The 18905-nt window shown below is 41.1% G+C and overlaps 2 protein-coding genes and 1 pseudogene across 4 annotated transcripts in view; all 3 read right to left on the reverse strand.

Moving 5' to 3' along the window:
• The window catches only part of TTC28 (tetratricopeptide repeat domain 28), a 700068-nt gene that overhangs the window by 493704 nt on the left and 187459 nt on the right, over positions 1-18905 (reverse strand). The window lies entirely within an intron of this gene.
• Positions 15150-18427, reverse strand: LOC138847375 (synaptonemal complex central element protein 2-like). The gene has a single exon (XM_070065781.2). It carries the CDS (start codon positions 15937-15939, stop codon positions 15673-15675), a length of 267 nt encoding a protein of 88 aa, XP_069921882.2. The 5' UTR covers positions 15940-18427; the 3' UTR covers positions 15150-15672.
• The window catches only part of LOC149119865 (E3 ubiquitin-protein ligase RNF170 pseudogene), a 54607-nt pseudogene continuing 51686 nt past the window's right edge, over positions 15985-18905 (reverse strand). Inside the window, exon 2 of the transcript XR_016227461.1 lies at positions 15985-16022. The product of XR_016227461.1 is annotated as an E3 ubiquitin-protein ligase RNF170 pseudogene (transcript). The remainder of the gene's footprint in view (positions 16023-18905) is intronic.

Below are 18905 nucleotides of genomic sequence, written 5' to 3' on the forward strand. Positions count from 1 at the left end.
GGTTCTAGTCCTGGTCGGGGCGCCGGATTCTGTCCCGGTTGCCCCTCTTCCAGGCCAGCTCTCTGCTGTGGCCAGGGAAGGCAGTGGAGGATAGCCCAGGTGCTTGGGCCCTGCACCCCATGGGAGACCAGGAGAAGCACCTGGCTCCTGGCTTCGGATCAGCGCAGTGCGCCGGCCGCAGCGCACCGGCAGCGGCGGCCATCGGAGGGTGAACCAACGGCAAAGGAAGACCTTTCTCTCTGTCTCTCTCTCTCTCTGTCTACTCTGCCTGTCAAAAACTTAAAAAAAAAAAAAAAAAAGGCTACAAGGACTGGGCAGGGTCAGGGCCAAAGCCAGGAACTGGAAATTCAATCCAGGTCTCCTTCAGTGGGTGGCAGGAACTCAATTACTTGAGCCATCACTGTTATCTCTTAGGGTCTCCATTAACAGGAAGTTGAAGATAAAAATGGAGCTGGGTATTAAACTCAGATACTGTAATATGGGACACAAGCATCTTAACCATTAAGCCAAACATCTGCCCTTGATTTTTAATTTTTAATATGTAGAACTCTTCTGATTCCTCCCTGGAAGCCTCAAGAGTACACAAACTTAAAAATGTCCACTAAACCCATGCCCTAAGACTGTCCCTATAACTATTTTGTTTTCTTGTTCCCCAGGTGGTCTATCAACAATCTCCTTTGCAGATACTAAACTCAAAATACAACAGGGCCAGCAAAGAAAATCCTCAATAACCCTAAACCCAAGAGAAACTCGAATGAAGAAATTAATTCAATGAAAGTATAAAGCAGGAGGAATAACAAGCAAAATGTGAAAAGAATGGCCAACCAATCTCAGAACTACTCTCTGAAGTCTCAAAACACTCCGGGTTGTCTCCAGGACCCTCAAACATGATTTACGTGTCAGATCTGTCTCCTCAGCTTGACGCTAAGTATACAGAACAGCACAGCATCTGTAAATCTCCCTAATAAAAATATCTGTAAACTGCTCCCCTTAGAATGGCCCTCAAAGTCCAGTGTAGTTTTACTATCATGTCAGTTTTCTGCTGTGATATGATGACAGGGTTATTTTCACTTTAAAGGTTACCATCCCTTCAACTGCCAGATATCAGCTATCATAGGGGCAACTAACAGAATATTATTTTTAAAATGAGTCAACATTTTTACATGTTGTGAGTGAATGAAATTACCCTGATAACTCTAAAACCCAATCTGGTGAGAAAATTAGAAGAGATTATAAAATTTTAGAAAGAATTAAATCCTGCCATTGTTAAATTGGTGATTCATACCATGATATAATTAAGCCATTTCATTTTTAGTGACTTGGAAGTCAGTGTTCTATACGTGTTACAAAATAATCTGGAAACCAGAATAAGCTATAACAGTGATCTTATATTACCCTTAATTTTAATATAAATATACAAACAGCCATCTTGATACAAGGTATTTGCTTAGTTCTTAAATAACTTCACTCTTAACCTTTCTTTCCCATACCGTTTCACATTCAGCTGGCTTTAAATATATTCATGCCAATTCTCTATGTTCTTTCCAGCATGATTAAAAAAATTTTATACAACGTTGGAATGGGATATGATTGATAACATTCTTATTCTTCTCAAACTGATTCCTTGCTGGGTCTGTGGGGTGGAAAAAAATATTCAAAGTGATTTAAAAGCTAGATTTTCTGAAATCCCTCTTTCTCAGATGAATATCAAAGGAGAAAGAAAACGAGCACATAGTCATTCTACCTTTAAAATGAGAAGGCCACACTGTGAAAATAGAGAAAAATATATTCAAAGAGACTGAGTAACAAACTGCTCAAGTCATTTCCTGGAAGGAAATTGCATTTCTGGTTGTAACTATCAAAATTATAGAAAAAACAACCCCTGGCTCTTCAAAGTATGGCTCCAAAATCACAGGTATGATTATTTTTAAATGTAAAGGTATTAAGACCAAAATTATGGTGTTGACAAATTTAAGTACTGACTGTTGTGCTGGAAGACAACGGTGGTAAGATATACACAATACTAACCCATCTTGCCAAAAAGAAGACAAAGAGCAATAAAGACAGTAAAATAAAATTGATTAAATCACTTTGAAAGAGGCATTGGTGCCTATGAAATTCCTTCCTATGGAATTTCCTACCTATGGGATTTTATGCAAATGTCTTTTCTTGTCTAAGATGTACTGAAGTCGCAAACACATTCACATTGAAGAAAATTGCTTTTACTTATCAGGTTGAAAGGAACAAGGAAGGCTTGAAAAACAGATATTTGCAGGAAGAAAAGTAAAGCAAGAAAGTGAAGGTATAATAAAAAGACTATAATCAGAGATATGGGAAGAAGACAAACTGCATTAATTAATTTTCTTTAAGAAACGAGACTAGCTGCACACTGAGATGAATTGTCTCATTTGCCAAGTGTCCCAAGTGGCAAAGTCAAACAAATAACTCTGTAATTCTTCATTAGTATTTCATCAAGTTTAACCATTTGCAGACTGCCAAAAACGTGAGGAAGAGAGTCTGCAAATATTAGAATTATAACTGATCAACCTGTATGTATATTTTCTAATATACTTCTTTGCTGAAATAACAATGTGACAAATGAAAATCATCTAAATATAGAGAAAAAACCAAATAAGATAAACAGCAGGCAGGGCCTACTGCTTATGGGAAGCCATGTTGTACCATGGACAAGACAAAGGCCTTTCAAATTACTCAGAACTGGGTTTAAGTTCTGACTCTTTCACTTACTAGATAAATGACTTTGCCCCATTTACTCAATCTCTTGCTCCAAAAATTTCACATATGTAAAAAATGAAGGATATACTAGTCTTGCAGGATTATGAAATTAAAGATCACATTAAACATCATACATGCAAAGTACTTGATTCTTTCCTCAATAAATATTAATTTCTCTAATAATTAAACTACACAAATCAGGAAAATATTTATGTAAATGTAGAGATTTACTGACCAATTAAGCCATATGACTCTCACTCAACATTTATCTGAGAAACAGAATAGTAACACTTACGGAAAGATTTTTGGGGCCGATACTGTGGCGCAGCAGCTTAAAGCCCCGAACTGAAGGGCTAGCATCCCATATGGACGCCGGTTCGAGAACCTGCTGCTTCTCTTCCCATCCAGCTCTCTGCTATGGCCTGGGAAAGCAGTAGAAGATGGCCCAAGTCCTTGGGCCCTTATACCTGTGTGGGAGACCCGGGAGACCTGGCTCCTGGCTTCAGATTGGCCCAGCTCCAGCCGTTGAGCCATCTGGGGCGTGAACCAGTGGATAGAAGACCTCTCTCTCTCTCTGCTTCTCCTTCTCTCTCTGTGCAACTCTGACTTTCAAATAAATAAATAAATCTTTAAAAAAAAAGATTTTTTGTGAACTTTACTTTCTTTTTGATATAAGCTTTGTTCTCTTGGCCCTACTAAAAGATACTTTCTGAAAACCAAAGCCTAGCTGCTAGAGCTTTTGAGACTTTTTTCAAAAATGAGATTAGCTTTATCATTTTCATAATTATAAAATTAATAAATTATCTATACTTTTAAAATTAGATATTATAAAAATATCATAAAGAATAATTTTTAAAATTGCTTGACATCTTAACACCCAGAGACAATAGTTGGTTAAGACTGTGATATAAATAAATCCATATATAAGAACATATACCATCCTAGACTTCCTTCTCTGTACAAGTATATGTATGATTTTAATGTAAACTAAAGGTCAATGCCCACTGAATAAGTTTTGTGTACATTTTATTAACCACACAAAATCATAAGAAAAGCACATTCTTGAATAAAATGAATAGCAGGCTAGTCCTAACAGAACCTCTATATCCCACAACCAGCAGCTGGTTTCCGTTCCTGGCATTGGCTCCTGACTCCAGCTTCCTGTTCATGTGGATCCTGGAAGGCACCCGTGATGGCCCAAGTGAGTGAGTTCCTGCCACTTATGTAGTAAAGACCTGGATTCAGTTCCTATTCCAAGCTTCAGCCCTGGCCCAGCCTGGACTTTGCAGGTATTTGGGGAGTGAACAAGCAAATGGAAGATCTCTCTCTCTCTCTCTCTCTCTCCCAAATTTCAAATTAAAAATAATAATAAATTTTAAAAATGAACTGAGAATAGGCATGGAGAAACTAAACTTGGATGAACTGAGTGAGAAGCAACCTTCCCACCCTACTCAATTAAGTCAAGACATTCACATGGTGCTTAAGTGGTCAGATCTATAGAGCTCATGGGGGGCCGGTGCCGTGGCGCAGTGGGTTAATGCCCTGGCCTGCAGCACCAGCATCCCATACAGGCGCTGGTTTCAAGACCTGGCTGTTCCACTTCCGATCCGGCTCTCTGCTGTGGCCTGGGAGAGCAGTAGAGGATGACTCATGTCCTTGGGACCCTGCACCCACGTGGGAGACCTGGAGGAAGCTCCTGCCTCCTGGCTTCGGATCGGCGCAGCTCCAGCAGTTGTGGCCAACTGCAGAGTGAACCATCGGATGGAGGACCTCTCTCTGCCTCTCCTCTCTGTGTAACTCTGACTTTCAAATAAATAAGTAAAAAAAAAAAAAAAACAAAAAACAAAAAAAACTCATGGCTTCTGAAAAAAAAAATCAATGTATATCCTTCTTGAAATAAAAAAATCCCCAATTTAGGCTATTAGCACTCTCACAATAAATTCAATTTAATAACGAATGTACTTAGGACTTTAAAAGAATAAATCACTAAATCAAGCACTGAAACAAGCCAAAAGCAGCAAGAAACAACAAAGAAAAAAAAAAAAAACCTCTAACAGGTTTTAATTCCCAGTGTATATCGCTTTTCCCAAAACAAAGCTATATTTTCCCTCAACAATAAAAATTCTTCCTCTTTCACAAAATATGAATCTAAAAGCTTAAAATATGAACAGTCTGAACACAAACTCCCCTGTCAGGGTGCCTGAGTCCAGCCTGCACTCCCTATTCCAGCTTCCTACTAACGTGTTCCTTGGGAGGTGGTAGGTAAAGGCTAAAGAAGTTAGGTCCCTGACCCCCATCGGGGAGACCTAGTTTGAGCTCCCAGCTCTTGGCTTTGGCTCAGCCCAGGTCTAGCTGTTGTGGGCATTTGGGAATTTAACTAGGGGGAGATCCTTCTCCTTCTCGCCCTCCCTCTCCATCTCCCTGCCCTTCTTTCTCTGTCTTGCAAATAAATAAAATAAAACAAATAATGGAAAACTACATAATTGAACCATGAAAAGCATTTACAAAGTCATAATAAATAAATATTGATGTAACTTCAGTGGTTCTCAAACCTGACATCATAACAAAAGCAAATAGAAAAAAAAATTGTGAAGTCTAATATCCAGGCAAACATTTGGCCTAGTAGCTAAAAAGGTATGTTAAGACACTTGTATTCCATATCAGACTGCCTGGGTTCCAGTCCTAGCTTAGGTGCCCAACGCAGCTTTTTGCCCAATCAGACTCTGGGAGGCGGCCAGAGATGGCTCAAGTGGTTGGCTCTCTGCCCTCCACGCAGAAGACAAGGAGTCAGTTCCTAGCTCCCAGCTTCGGCCCTGCCCTGGCTGTTGTGGGCATGTGCGGAGTGGAAAGTAGATGGAAGAGATCTGTCTCTGTCTCTGCCCCCATGCCTTTCAAAGTAAAAAATTAAAATTTTCTAAGACATCCATGGAAAATGAAATTAAATGATAAGCTTATCTGGTGGAAAATTTTTAAGATCAAGGTATACAAGGGGTCTTCAAAACGCTCATGGATAATGTACATTATAAAAAAATTGAATAGATTCAAAAAACATTTATAGCAAAATAAACTACTTTTAATTTCACTTATCCAGGAACCTTTCAAAATATTCTTGTAGATAGAGAACAGAGGGGCATCACAAGGAAGAGCACGTATGTTGATCTTTTCCTTCTAGCATGTATCTGATAAAATCATAGGGTGAGTTTTGTGGCACAGTGTTATGGCCCACATCCCCTATCAGAGTGCTTAGTTAAAATGTTGCTACTCTGCACTCCTGATCCAGCTTCCTACTAATGCCTCTGGGAGGCAGTGGATGATGGCCCCAAGTATTTAGGTTTCTGCCACTCACATAGGAGACCTGGATGGAGTTCCTGGTTTCTAGCTTTGATCTGGCCCAGCCCTGACTATTGAGGGAACTTGGGGAGTGAACCAGCAGATGAAAGATCTGTCTCTTTCTCTCTCTTCCTCCTTCTCCCTCTGTTTTACTGCCTTTCATATAAATAAATAAGTCTTTTTTTTAACTTTTATTTAATGAATATAAATTTCCAAAGTACAGCTTATGGATTACAATGGCTTCCCCCCCATAACTTCCCTCCCACCCGCAACCCTCCCCTTTCCCTCTCCCTCTCCCCTTCCATTCACATCAAGATTCATTTTCAATTCTCTTTATATACAGAAGATCAGTTTAGTATATATTAAGTAAAGATTTCAACAGTTTGCACCCACACAGAAACACAAAGTGTAAAATACTGTTTCAGTACTAGTTATAGCATTAATTCACAATGTACAACACATCAAGGACAGAGATCCTACATGGGGAGTAAGTGCACAGTGACTCCTGTTGCTGACTTAACAAATTGACACTCTTGTTTATGGCATCAGTAATCACCCTAGGCTCTTGTCATGAGTTGCCAAGGCTATGGAAGCCTTTTGAGTTCACCGACTCTGATCATATTTAGACAAGGTCGTAGTCAAAGTGGAAGTTCTCTCCTCCCTTCAGAGAAAGGTACCTCCTTCTTTGATGACCTGTTCTTTCCACTGGGGTCTCACTCACGGAGATCTTTCATTTAGTTTTTTTTTTTTTTTTTTTTTTTTTTTTTTTTTTTTTTTTTTGCCAGAGTGTCTTGGCTTTCCATGCCTGAAATACTCTCATGGGCTTTTCAGCCAGATCCGCGTGCCTTAAGGGCTGATCCTGAGGCCAGAGTGCTGTTTAGGACATCTGCCATTCTATGGGTCTGCTGTGTATCTCGCTTCCCATGTTGGATCGTTCTCTCCCTTTTTTATTCTATCAGCTAGTATTTACAGACACTAGTCTTGTTTATGTGCTCCCTTTGGCTCTTAGTCCTATCATTATGATCAATTGTGAACAGAAATTGATCACTGGGACTAGTGAGATGGCATTGGTACATGCCACCTTGATGGGATTGAATTGGAATCCCCTGATATGTTTCTAACTCTACCATTTGGGGTAAGTCAGCTTGAACATGTCCCGAATTGCACATCTCTTCCCTCTCTTATTCCCACTCTTATATTTAACAGTGATCACTTTTCAGTTAAGTTTCAACAGTTAAGAATAACTGTGTTGATTATAGTATTCAACCAAAAGTATTAAGTAGAACTAACAAAAAAATTACTAACAGTTTTTTTTTAAATTTCAAATAGGGTAATGTTTTCAGTGTTCACCACATGATATCATATATTGATATTTCATTCCTGGTATGGCTGAATAATATTTCATTGTATAGATATATCACATTTTTTACCTATCCACTCATCAGTCGATAGATTTTGTGTTGTTTCTAATTTTGGCCCATTAGTAATAATGCTGATGTGAACATTCTTATAGAAGCTATTGTGTGGACATATGTTTTCAATCCCTTCAGGTATATCTCTAGGTTTGGAATTGCTGAGTAACTCTCTGTATAACATTTTATAGAACTGCCAGACTGTTTTCTATTTGGCTATTCCATTTTAATATCCCATCGGCAATGTCTCAAGGTCCTGATTTTTTCCAGATTTTTGCCAAAACTTGTTACTTTCTGTCCTTTTTTCAGCTTAGCCATCCCAGTGAGTCCAATACTCTAATTTTTGGGGAAAAATGCCCTAATTCTAATTTCCTTTCAAATAACACAAATATGAAGTATTAAATAAATATTTGTCCAATTGATAAGCTAGCGTTAAACTCTGAATAAAGCCTGAAAAAGAGGAAAAAGTCCCCAGAAAGGAAGCATTATGAGTTTAACCTAAAAGTCTTCCCTGAGAGTTGTAGAATGTGTCTGATAGTATCAGTCCTAACATTCTGCTGTTAGAATTCCACCTCAGAACAGTGTGTTTAACGTCATTTGCTTTCGCTTCTATTTTCACATGACTTTATCCAGTTTGCTTTTAGAACTGAAAGTTAAGAGCTTCCATTGACTCCTATAGTCATGGTTTCTGCCACCAGTGTCCTGTTGTGGGGTGGAAACTGATGCTAGTGGGAGGAAAGGATCCCTGACCATTAACAACTGTTTTTTCTCTTTTTTTTAAGAATAGAAATGTCAAGGAGGGACATGAATACAACATGAAACTGACAAAATGCACTACAACTGCAGTGTAAAATGGTCAGTGTGAATCCCCATGTATGTGGGAAAAGAGGGCTGCAGTTTCAGCTACAAGATGGAGACAATGAGGATCATGGAGGATAAGGTAGGAGTTTACTTCCTCCAAATATTTTGGATATTAAACTGGTAGACATTTTTTAAAGTTAGTATTTACTTTTTGCATTTCAATATCAAAGATGATTTCAACTGAAAAAAACCTGGATGTTAAGAATTCAGAGGTGACATCGGGTGCATGTAATAATCACTCAAAAATAATTCTTTTTATGTAAGGATTCATCATTACAAAGAGAAAATGATTACAAAATGGTGACAGTAGAAGTCTAATATAGATCCAATTTATCCTTAATATTCAGACTAGTTTTATCTTTTGAATAATATGTAATCTTGCTAGGACATAGCTAATTACATTAAAGTCTACAATATGCAGAAACCTCAAAATTTACAATAGACAATTCTTTATCACCGTAATCCCATAATTTTCATTAGCAGTAACAATTTCTATTTGTTAGCATTAATAGTCTTCTTCACGATTCCAGATAACTTTAGTTCCATAAGGATGTACAAAGAATAAAATATTCAGTTAACAATTTCATAAAATGAGAAACGTGCAAAAGAAACAACACAAATCAATCACTGGAGACACTTTGGTTAAAATAGAAAACATGCCAACTATTTTATTTGCTTTTAATATATGCTTGTAAACTTGCAAAACAGGAGGTTTTATTTGATAAAATTTCAGAATCTAGAGGGATATTTCTTAATGGTGTGAAATTTAAACATTCTGAAAAATATTCCTCACTCTCTACTGCAAAAATATTTCCAAAACTCATAAAATAAGCATCTGTAGAGCACCTACCACATACCAAGTATTATAGTAGACATAAGATACAGAAGAGAGGGGGCCAGCACTGTGAGTAGCGGGCTAATCCTCCACCTGCAGCGCCGGCATCCCATAGAGGTGACAGTTCATCTCCAAGCTACTCCTCTTCCAATCCAGCTCTCTGCTATGGCCTGGGAAAGCAGTAGAAGATGGTCCAAGTGCTTGGGTCCCTGTATCTGCATGGGAGACCCAGAGGAAGCTCCTGGCTCATGGCTTTGGATCAGCCCAGCTCTGGCCATTGCGGCTATTTGAAGAGTGAACCAATGGATAGAAGACCTTTCTCTCCGTCTCTTCCTCTGTCTATAACTCTACCTTCTCAAATAAATAAATAAAATATTTTTAAAAAAAGATACACAGAAGAGAATGAAATGGTCACTGTTCCCCAGGAATTCACAATCTAATAGATGCAGTAAATAGAAACACCATAAAAATAAACATTTATTGAGCATCTACCATGAGATAAGCACCATATTGAAAGCTTTAGATGGATTCAAACCCAAGCTGTTTGATTCTGGGACCTGTTATTAATTATATGAAGACATAATATGTAAGGAGTTCTAGGAAAGGAAATTCCATGATACAGTTCATGGAGGAAACTGTGACTAGTTCAAAGTATTTGTAAAAGGAATATAAAGGTAAGTAGTAGCAATAATTTATCCTAAAATTTTTATCAGAGGTTAGCTTATGGAGGATCTGCAGTGTCATACTGTATCTGCAGGAAAGATTTCAAAAGACCTCAGTAAGTGACATATATACCATGTTCATGGACTGGAAACTCAATACTGTTAATATATGAATCCTTCCCAAATGTAACTATAAATCCAACATAATTCCAATTAAACTCCCTGCTAACTTTCTGTAGAAATGATAAACTAACCCTAAAAGCTACATGGAAATGCAAAGGACTGAGAATAATCAAATAGTTTTTAAAAAGAAGAACAAAATTGGAAAAGTAACAGTAACTGACTTTTAAAACCTCCCATAAAGGGATAATAATCAAAACAGTGTGATGTTCCAATATACATGTATAAATCAATGTAACAGAATAAGGAATACATGAATAGACTCAGGTATACACAGTCAATTAATTTTCTTTTTTTTTTATTTGACAGATAGTTAGTGAGAGAGAGAGACAGAGAGAAAGGTCTTCCTTCCATTGGTTCACCCCCAAAATGGCCACCACAGACAGACCTACACCGATCTGAAGCCAGGAGCCAGGTGCTTCCTCCTGGTCTCCCATGCGGGTGCAGGCACCGAAGCACTTGGGCCATCCTCCACTGCCTTCCCGGGCCACAGCAGAGAGCTGGACTGCAAGAGGAGCAACCGGGGCTAGAACCCGGCACCCATATGGGATGCCAGCGCCATAGGCAGAGAATTAACCAAGTGAGTCACGGTGCTGGCACCCACAGTCAATTAACTTTCAATAAAATTATCAAATTAATCCAATGGTTGAAAAGATAGTTTTTTTTTTCAACTAGTGATACGTTCACAATGGGATATCTGCCTGGAAAGAAAAAAGAACAGCCTCAATCTTGGGAGAAAAAAGTGATCAATCCTTAACTTATACCATACTTAATAATTAACTCAAATGTGATCACAAACCAGTTGAAAGCTAAAAGTAAAAAATGTAACCAGAACAAAATATTCACAGTTTTTGAATAGGCAAAGATTTCCTAACACATAAATATAAAAACATGAATAAATAATGAAAAGTGATAAACTTACTTTGTCAAACCAGAAATTTTATTCTTAGCTAGATGACATTAAGAAAATCGAAATGCAAATTACAGGGTACAAGAAATCATTCTTTTTTTTTTTTTTTTTTTTTTACAGGCAGAGTGGACAGTGAGAGAGAGAGACAGAGAGAAAGGTCTTCCTTTGCCGTTGGTTCACCCTCCAATGGCCGCCGCGGCCGGCACGCTGTGGCCGGCGCACCGCGCTGATCCGATGGCAGGAGCCAGGTACTTATCCTGGTCTCCCATGGGGTGCAGGGCCCAAGTACTCGGGCCATCCTCCACTGCACTCCCTGGCCACAGCAGAGAGCTGGCCTGGAAGAGGGGCAACCGGGACAGAATCCGGCGCCCTGACTGGGACTAGAACCTGGTGTGCCAGTGCCGCTAGGCAGAGGATTAGCCTATTGAGCCACGGCGCCGACCAAGAAATCATTCTAAATATATATTTCTGATAATGGACTTGAATCCAAATAATTTTTAATATTTATTTATTTATTTATCTATTTATTTGAAAGTCAGAGTTACACACAGAGAGAAGAGGCAGAGAGAGAGAGAGAGAGCGAGCGAGAGAGGTCTTCCATCCGCTGGTTCACTCCTTGGATGGCCACAACGGCCGGAGCTGCACTGATCCGAAGCCAGGAGCCAGGAGCCTCTTCTGGGTCTCCCACATGGGTGCAGGGGCCCAAGCACTTGGGCCATCTTCTACTGCTTTCCCAGACCACAGCAGAGAGCTGATGAGAAGTGGAGCAGCCGGGACTAGAACCAACACCCAAATGGGATACCAGCACTGTAGGTGGCAGCTTTACCCACTACACCACAGTGCTGGCCCCAGAACATATTTTTTTAACTCAATCCAATTAAAAGTTGGGGAAAATTGAAAAGAAATATTACAAAATCATATATACTAATTGTCAATAATCACAGAAAAAAATACATGCATCATCATTACTCATCAGAGAAATGAAAGTTAAAAACCCTAATAAAATACCTACAGAGACCACAAAGAATGGTTTAAATAAAATAGAATGTTGGATAGGACTGAATATTTATGTGCAACCAAAGTTCATAAGTAGAAATCCTAGTCTCCAAGGTGATGGTATCAGGAGGTGGGGTCATGAGATAATGCGCTCATGATTGAGATCAGTGCCTTTATGAAAGATCCCTTGCTTCTCGTGCCCTGTGAGGACACAGTGAGAAGACAGCCATCTATGAACCAGGAAGGGGACCCCGACCAAATCTGCCACTCACCTTCATCTTGGACTTTCCCGTCTCAGCATTGTGAGAAATTGATTTGTGTTGTTTATAAACCACCCAGCTTATGGTATTTTTTTATAGCAGTCCAAATGGACTAAGACATGTGACAACAGGTCAAGGAAGACATCACAAAGGAAATTAGAAAATACTTGAGACAAATTAAAATGAAAACAAGGAAATAAAATGTATGGGATGTAACAAAAGCAGAATTAAGAAGAATGCTTATCATCATAAAGGATTACACTAAAAAAGAAGAAAGCTCTAAAATTATCAACCTAACTTTACACCCCAAGCAAATAGAAAAGCAAGAACTAAACCCAAAGTTAGCACAAACAAGGAAATAATATTGGAGCAAAAATAAACACAACAAGGGCCAGCATAGTGGCCCAGCATGTTAAGCCACCACTTGTGATGCCAGCATCCCAAATCTGAGTGTAGGTGTGGATCCCAGCTGTTTTTGCTTGAAATCAACCTTCCTGCTAATGTGTCTAGGAAGGCAGAATATAGTGGCCTAAGTACCTGGGTCCCTGCCTCCCCAGTGGGAGACCAGGATGGAGTTACTAGCCCCTGGCTTTGGCCTACCCCAGATCTGGCTGTTGCAGCCATTTGGGGAGTAAGCCAGAAGTCAGCATTCTCGCTTGCTATCTCTCTCTCTCTCTCTCTCTCTCTCTCTCTCTCTTTCCTGCTGCTCTGCCTTTCAAATAAATATTTATTTTTTCCAATTATACATAGAAGAGAGAGTAGGAGAAAACAGAAAATGAAATTAGGGTGTTTTTTTATCAACAAAATTGACCAAATTTTAGATAGACTAACCAAAAAAAAAAAAAACTCAAATCAAAAATAAAACAGGAGACTTAATGGTCAATGTCACAAAAAGAGAGAGGATAAGAGATTACTGTAAACAATTATACACCCAAAAGTTGGACAACCTGGAAGAAACAAATCCCAAGAAACATATTACCAAGATTGAAGCAACGAGAAATAAAAACCCAACAGACCTATAACTAGTAAGAAGACTGAATTCCTAATGTAAAACCTCCCCACAACAAAAGCACAGGGCCAGATGACTTCACTGGAACATTCTACCAAATATTTAAAGAATTAACACCAATTCTCACATTATTTCAAAATAATGAAGAGAAGGGAACACTTCCAAACTCATTTTACGATGCCATAATTACCCCAATACCAAAGCCAGACAGATTTTACAAGAAAAGAAAACTACAGACCAATGTGCTGGTGAGTCCTAATGAAAAATACACAACAAAATACTGGCAAACTGAATTCAACAGTACCTTAAGAGGAATATACACCATAACCAAGTAGGTTTATCCCTGGAATGGAAGGATGATTCAGCATACAAGAAAAAGTCAGTGTAATATTAGCAGAATGAAGGATAAAGAACACATGATCATCTCGATTCATATAGAAAAAGCATTTGACAAAATTCAAAACCCTTTCATGAAAAGAAAAAAAAATTCAACAAACTATGAAGAGAAGATAATCACTCAACATTATAAAAGCCATATGGCCGGCGCCACGGCTCAATAGGCTAATCCTCCACCTAGTGGTGCCGGCACACCAGGTTCTAGTCCCAGTCGGGGCACCAGATTCTGTCCTGGTTGCCCCTCTTCCAGGCCAGCTCTCTGCTGTGGCTCAGGAACGCAGTGGAGGATGGCCCAAGTGCTTGGGCCCTGCACCCCATGGGAGACCAGGAGAAGCACCTGGCTCCTGCCTTCGGATAGGCGCAGTGCACCGGCCGCAGCGTGCCAGGCGCGGCGGCCACTGGAGGGTGAACCAATGGCAAAAAGGAAGACCTTTCTCTCTCTCTCTCGCTCTCTCTCTCTCTCTCACTGTCCACTCTGCCTGTAAAAAAAAAAAATCCATATGAAAAGCCCAGAAATAATATAACATTCAATGACGAAAAACTCAAAGTTCCCTTTAAGATTACGAACAAGACAAGGTTGCCCACTATCACAGCCTCTATTCAACATAACACTGGAAGTCTTAGCTATAGCAATTAGGCAAGCAATAAATAAATAACACCCAAATTGGAAAGGAAGAAGTAAAATTTTTTGTTCTTTCTAAATATTTATTTATTTATTTGGAAGTCAGAGTTACAGAAAGAGAGAGAGAGAGACAGACAGACATATTCCATCTGCTGGTTCACTCCCCAATTGGCTGCAACAGCTAGGGTTGGGCCAGCTGAAGCCAGGAGTCAGGATCTTCTTTGAGGTCTCCCACGTGGGTGCAGAGACCAAAATACTTGGGCCACCTTCTGCTGCTTTTCCCAACCCATTAGCAAGAAGCTGGATCAGAAGCAGAGCAGCCAAAACACGAAACAGCACCGAAACAAAATGCTGACATCATAGGTAATGGTTTTACCCACTACACCACAATGCCATCCCCAGCAGTAAAATTTTCTCTGTTCACAGATGACATAATTTTATCTGTAGAAAACTGTAAAGGCCATATACATACACACACATATGTGCACATGCACACACACACACACAAATAACCAGTTGGAATAAATAAATTTCACAAAGTTGCAGGACGAATACATGAAAATCATTTATGTTTCTGAACAATACCATGAACAACTCAAGAAGGAAAACTAAGAAAACAATCCCTTTACAACAGGCATTAAAAATAAAAAATCCTGGGGCCAGTGCTGTGTCATAAGCAGGTAAAGCCTCCACCTGCAGTTCTGGCTTCCCATGTGGGCGCTGGTTCTAGTCTCAGCTGCTCTTCTTCCAATCCAGCTCTCTGCTGTGGCCTGGGAAGCAGTAGAAGATGGCCAAGCCCTTGGGCCTCTACACCCATGTGGGAGACCTAGAAGAAGCTACTGGCTCCTGGCTTCAGATTACCTCAGCTCCATTCATTGCCTCCACCTGGGGAGTGAACCAAGGGATGGAAGGACTCTCTCTCTCTCTCTCTTTCTCTCTCTCTCTCTCTGCCTGTGTCTTTAACTCTGCCTTTCAAATAAATAAATAAATATTTTAAAAAATAAAAATAAATCATTCGGAGTAAACCTGACTAAGAAGACCTACATATACTGCTATATAACACCAAATAACACTATACTACTGGAATAAAGTTTAAATGTTACAAGTTGGGGCTGGCGCTGTGGCATATTGGGCTGGTCCTCCACCCACAGCACTGACATTCCACATGGGCACCAGTTCTAGCTCCTGGCTCCTGGCTCCAGCTCTGGCCATCGTAGACATTTGGGGAGAGGGCCAGGGGATGGAAGACCTTTCTGTCTCTTCCTCTGTCTGTAGCTCTGCCTCTCAGGAAGATAAATAAAATCTTTTTTTGGGGGGGGGGATCAAACATTTAATCAACTGTGTGATGCCGGGGGCAGGAGGCCCCGGGTTTCATCTTTGCCAGGGCGCAACACAGGGCATGGCCTCGACGGTGGCCTGGGTGGCAGTCCCCAGGACCGGACGCGGCTCCAGGAAGGCTGCTGTCAGCATTCACTGTCTTTGTGACTTTGCTCTTCTGCAGGGACAGCCTCGGGCTGCAGGCACAGGTCTTTGTACACAGTCTCCATGGTCTGACAGACCTGCTTGAGCTCTGGCTCCAAGTCGCTGATCTTGGCCATCTTCTCGGTGAACTCCTGCAGCTTCTCCTGGATGATCTTGTTGTGGTGATCGTAAATCTGAAACATCCTCTCCTCCAGTTTCTCTGTCAGGTCCGAGATCTTGATCTTGAGGCTGTCCCTGAAGTTGGTCATGAGCGCGTGGTCCTTTTGTCTGCTCTCATTGATGTTTTTGATCAGCTACTGGGCTCGCTTCTTCAGGATGTCGATGGTGGTGTCTAGCAAGGAGAAGTACAGGCCTGTCTTCCCTTCCAGCATGGCCAGAAGGTGGCCGATACCAGATGTGGCAACAGAAGGGCTGGACACCCGACCCCTCACCAGCCCATCCCCGGCCTTCTCCTAGCAGGTCTCCTTGGCCTGCGGATGCTCCTTGGTCACCTCTGGGGGCTGCAGCTCCTGACCCGGGCATTCCTCATGGGGCATGGCCACTCCCTATCGCTCTATCTCATCTTTCAATAAAATCTTTTTAAAAAATGTTACAAGTAAATAAAAAGACAGCCTGTGTTCATGGCTTGGAAGGGTTAAAAACATTACCCAAAGCACTCTATAGGTTCAATGTAACCCCTTCCAAAATTCCAATAGTATTTTTTTTTCCAGAAACAGAAAAACATTCTAAAATTCATATTGAATATCAGGGACTTGGAATTGCCAAAACGATCTTAAAAAAGAAAAAAAAAAAGTTGGAGACCTCACACTTCCTGATTTCAAAATATATTATAATGCTACAGTAATCAAAGCAATGTGGTGTTGGCATAAAGACAGACATATAAACCAATGCAAACAACAGACAGTCCAGTAATAAACCACTGGATGTAAGTCAAACAATCCTTGACAAAGGTGCCAAAGAGCACATAATGGGGAAAGGACAGTCTTTTCAACAAATGGTACTAGGCAAACTGGATATTTATAGGCAAAATAATGATAGAAGACTTTTGCTTACACCACATACCAAATTCAAAATGGAGTCAAGACTTACAAATTTAAGACCTGATTTCGTTCTTCCTAGAAACACAGGGAAAAGCTTTATGATATTAAATGTGATAATGATTTTATTGGATATGATACCTCTATTGATCATGTATCATTTAGGTAGGAGAAGAGGGGCTGGTAAAGAACCCTAGAAAACTGCAGTGTTTAGAAGTGGAGCAGGGGGGCCGGCGCTGTGGCGCAGCAGGTTGACGCCCTGGCCTGGAGTGCCAGCATCCCATATGGGTGCTGGTTCGAGACCCGGCTGTGCCACTTCCAATCTAGCTCTCTGCTGTGGCTTGGGAAAGCAATGGAAGATGCCCCAAGTCCTTTGGCCTTTGCACCCGCGTCGGGGACCCAGAGGAGAGGCTCCTGGCTCCTGGCTTCGGATTGGTGCAGCTCAGGTCGTTGCAGCCAACTGGGGAGTGAATCATTGGATGGAAGACCTCTCTCGCTGCCTCTCCTTCTCTCTGTGTGTGGCTCTGCCTTTCAGATAAATAAATAAATCCTTTAAAAAAAAAAAAAAAAGTGGAGCAGAGGGCCGGCACTGTGGTGTAGTGGGTAAAGCCACCACCTGCAGTACTGGCATCTCATATGTGCGACCGTTCAAGTCCTGGCTGCTCCACTTCCAATCCAGCTCCCTGCTGATGGCCTGGGAAAGCACCTGTACCCACGTGGGAGACCCGGAAGAGGCTCCTGGCTCCTGGCTTCGGATCAGTGCAGCTCCAGCCGTTGCGGCCAATTGGGGAGTGAACCAGCGGATAGAAGACCTCTCTCTCTCTCTCTGCCTCTCCTCTCTCTGTGTAACTCTGACTTTCAAGTAAAATAAATAAATCTTAAAAAAAAAAGAAGTGGAGGAGAAGAAGCCTGCAGAGGAGACTTCAGAGGAAGTCTCCAGTTTGCGGAAAAAGCCTGCAGAGGAAGCTGCCAAGGGCAATGGGAACAAAACCAGAATTTTGAGTCACTGAAGCTAGACAAAAAAGACTTTCATAAATAACGATGACTGCAGAGAAGTGACCATTGCATTTGGCAACATGGAGGCATTGTTGACCCTGATAAGTGGTTTCAGTGGAATGGTCCTGCTAGATACCATGTTCATATGAAGGGTGAAGAGAAAAGGGGAGTTTGAGAAAGTTGGGGCCAATCAAGTTGGGAGACAGCATTTTTGGAGAAATAAACAGAGAAAAGGAAGCAGAAAAATGGGTGATATGTAATATTTTACATTCTTCAGTGTTGTAACTGCCATCCTAAACCTGTGAAAAGGAAGTATTGAAGAGCATATTTTCCAAAGCTAACCTTCAGGTTGTAAGTCAGCTATATAAAGAGAGCTTGAATTTCATTGTTAGCCTTGTTGTTACAACATGACAAGTAATACCTTTTGCTAAAATCTTTTCTGTTCAAAGTATTAAGATTTTATTAACCAAGGAGATACGATACTGATTTGTTACAGTAAACATAATGAAATGTTTGGTTAAGGGGGCTGGTGCAGTGGCGTAGCGGGTAAAGCTGCCACCTGCAGTGCTGGCATCCCATATGATCACTGGCTTGAGACCTGGATGCTCCTCTTCCAATCCAGCTCTATGCTTATGGCTGGAAAAGCAGTGGAGGCTGGCCCAAGTTCTTGGGCCCCTGCACCTATGTGGGAGACCCAGAAGAAGCTCCTGGCTCCTGGTTTTGGACTGGCACAGCTCCAGTCATTGCGGCCATCTGGGGAGTGAACCTTTCGATGGAAGACCTCTCTCTCTCTCTCTGTCTCTCACTTTCTCTCTGTAATTCTGCATTTCAAATAACTAAATGAATCTATTTAAAAAAAAAAAAAAACTTTAAATTGGCCGCGGCTCACTAGGCTAATCCTCCACCTTGCGGCACTGGGTTCTAGTCCCGGTCAAGGCACCGGATTCTGTCCCGGTTGCCCCTCTTCCAGGCCAGCTCTCTGCTGTGGCCAGGGAGTGCAGTGGAGGATGGCCCAAGTACTTGGGCCCTGCACCTCATGGGAGACCAGGATAAGTACCCGGCTCCTGCCATCGGTTCAGCGCGGTGCGCCGGCCACAGCGTGCCGGCCATGGCAGCCATTGGAGGGTGAACCAACGGCAAAGGAAGACCTTTCTCTCTGTCTCTCTCTCTCACTGTCCACT

Source organism: Oryctolagus cuniculus, chromosome 21 (assembly GCF_051225735.1).
Source record: "Oryctolagus cuniculus isolate XC-2025 breed Fujian yellow rabbit chromosome 21, ASM5122573v1, whole genome shotgun sequence".
Taxonomy (NCBI): Eukaryota; Metazoa; Chordata; class Mammalia; order Lagomorpha; family Leporidae; genus Oryctolagus; species Oryctolagus cuniculus.

Coding starts and splice junctions, on each gene's coding strand:
- LOC138847375 (XM_070065781.2), bottom strand. CDS start 15,939: ATGACCAACTTCAGGGACAGCCTCAAGATCAAGATCTCGGACCTGACA.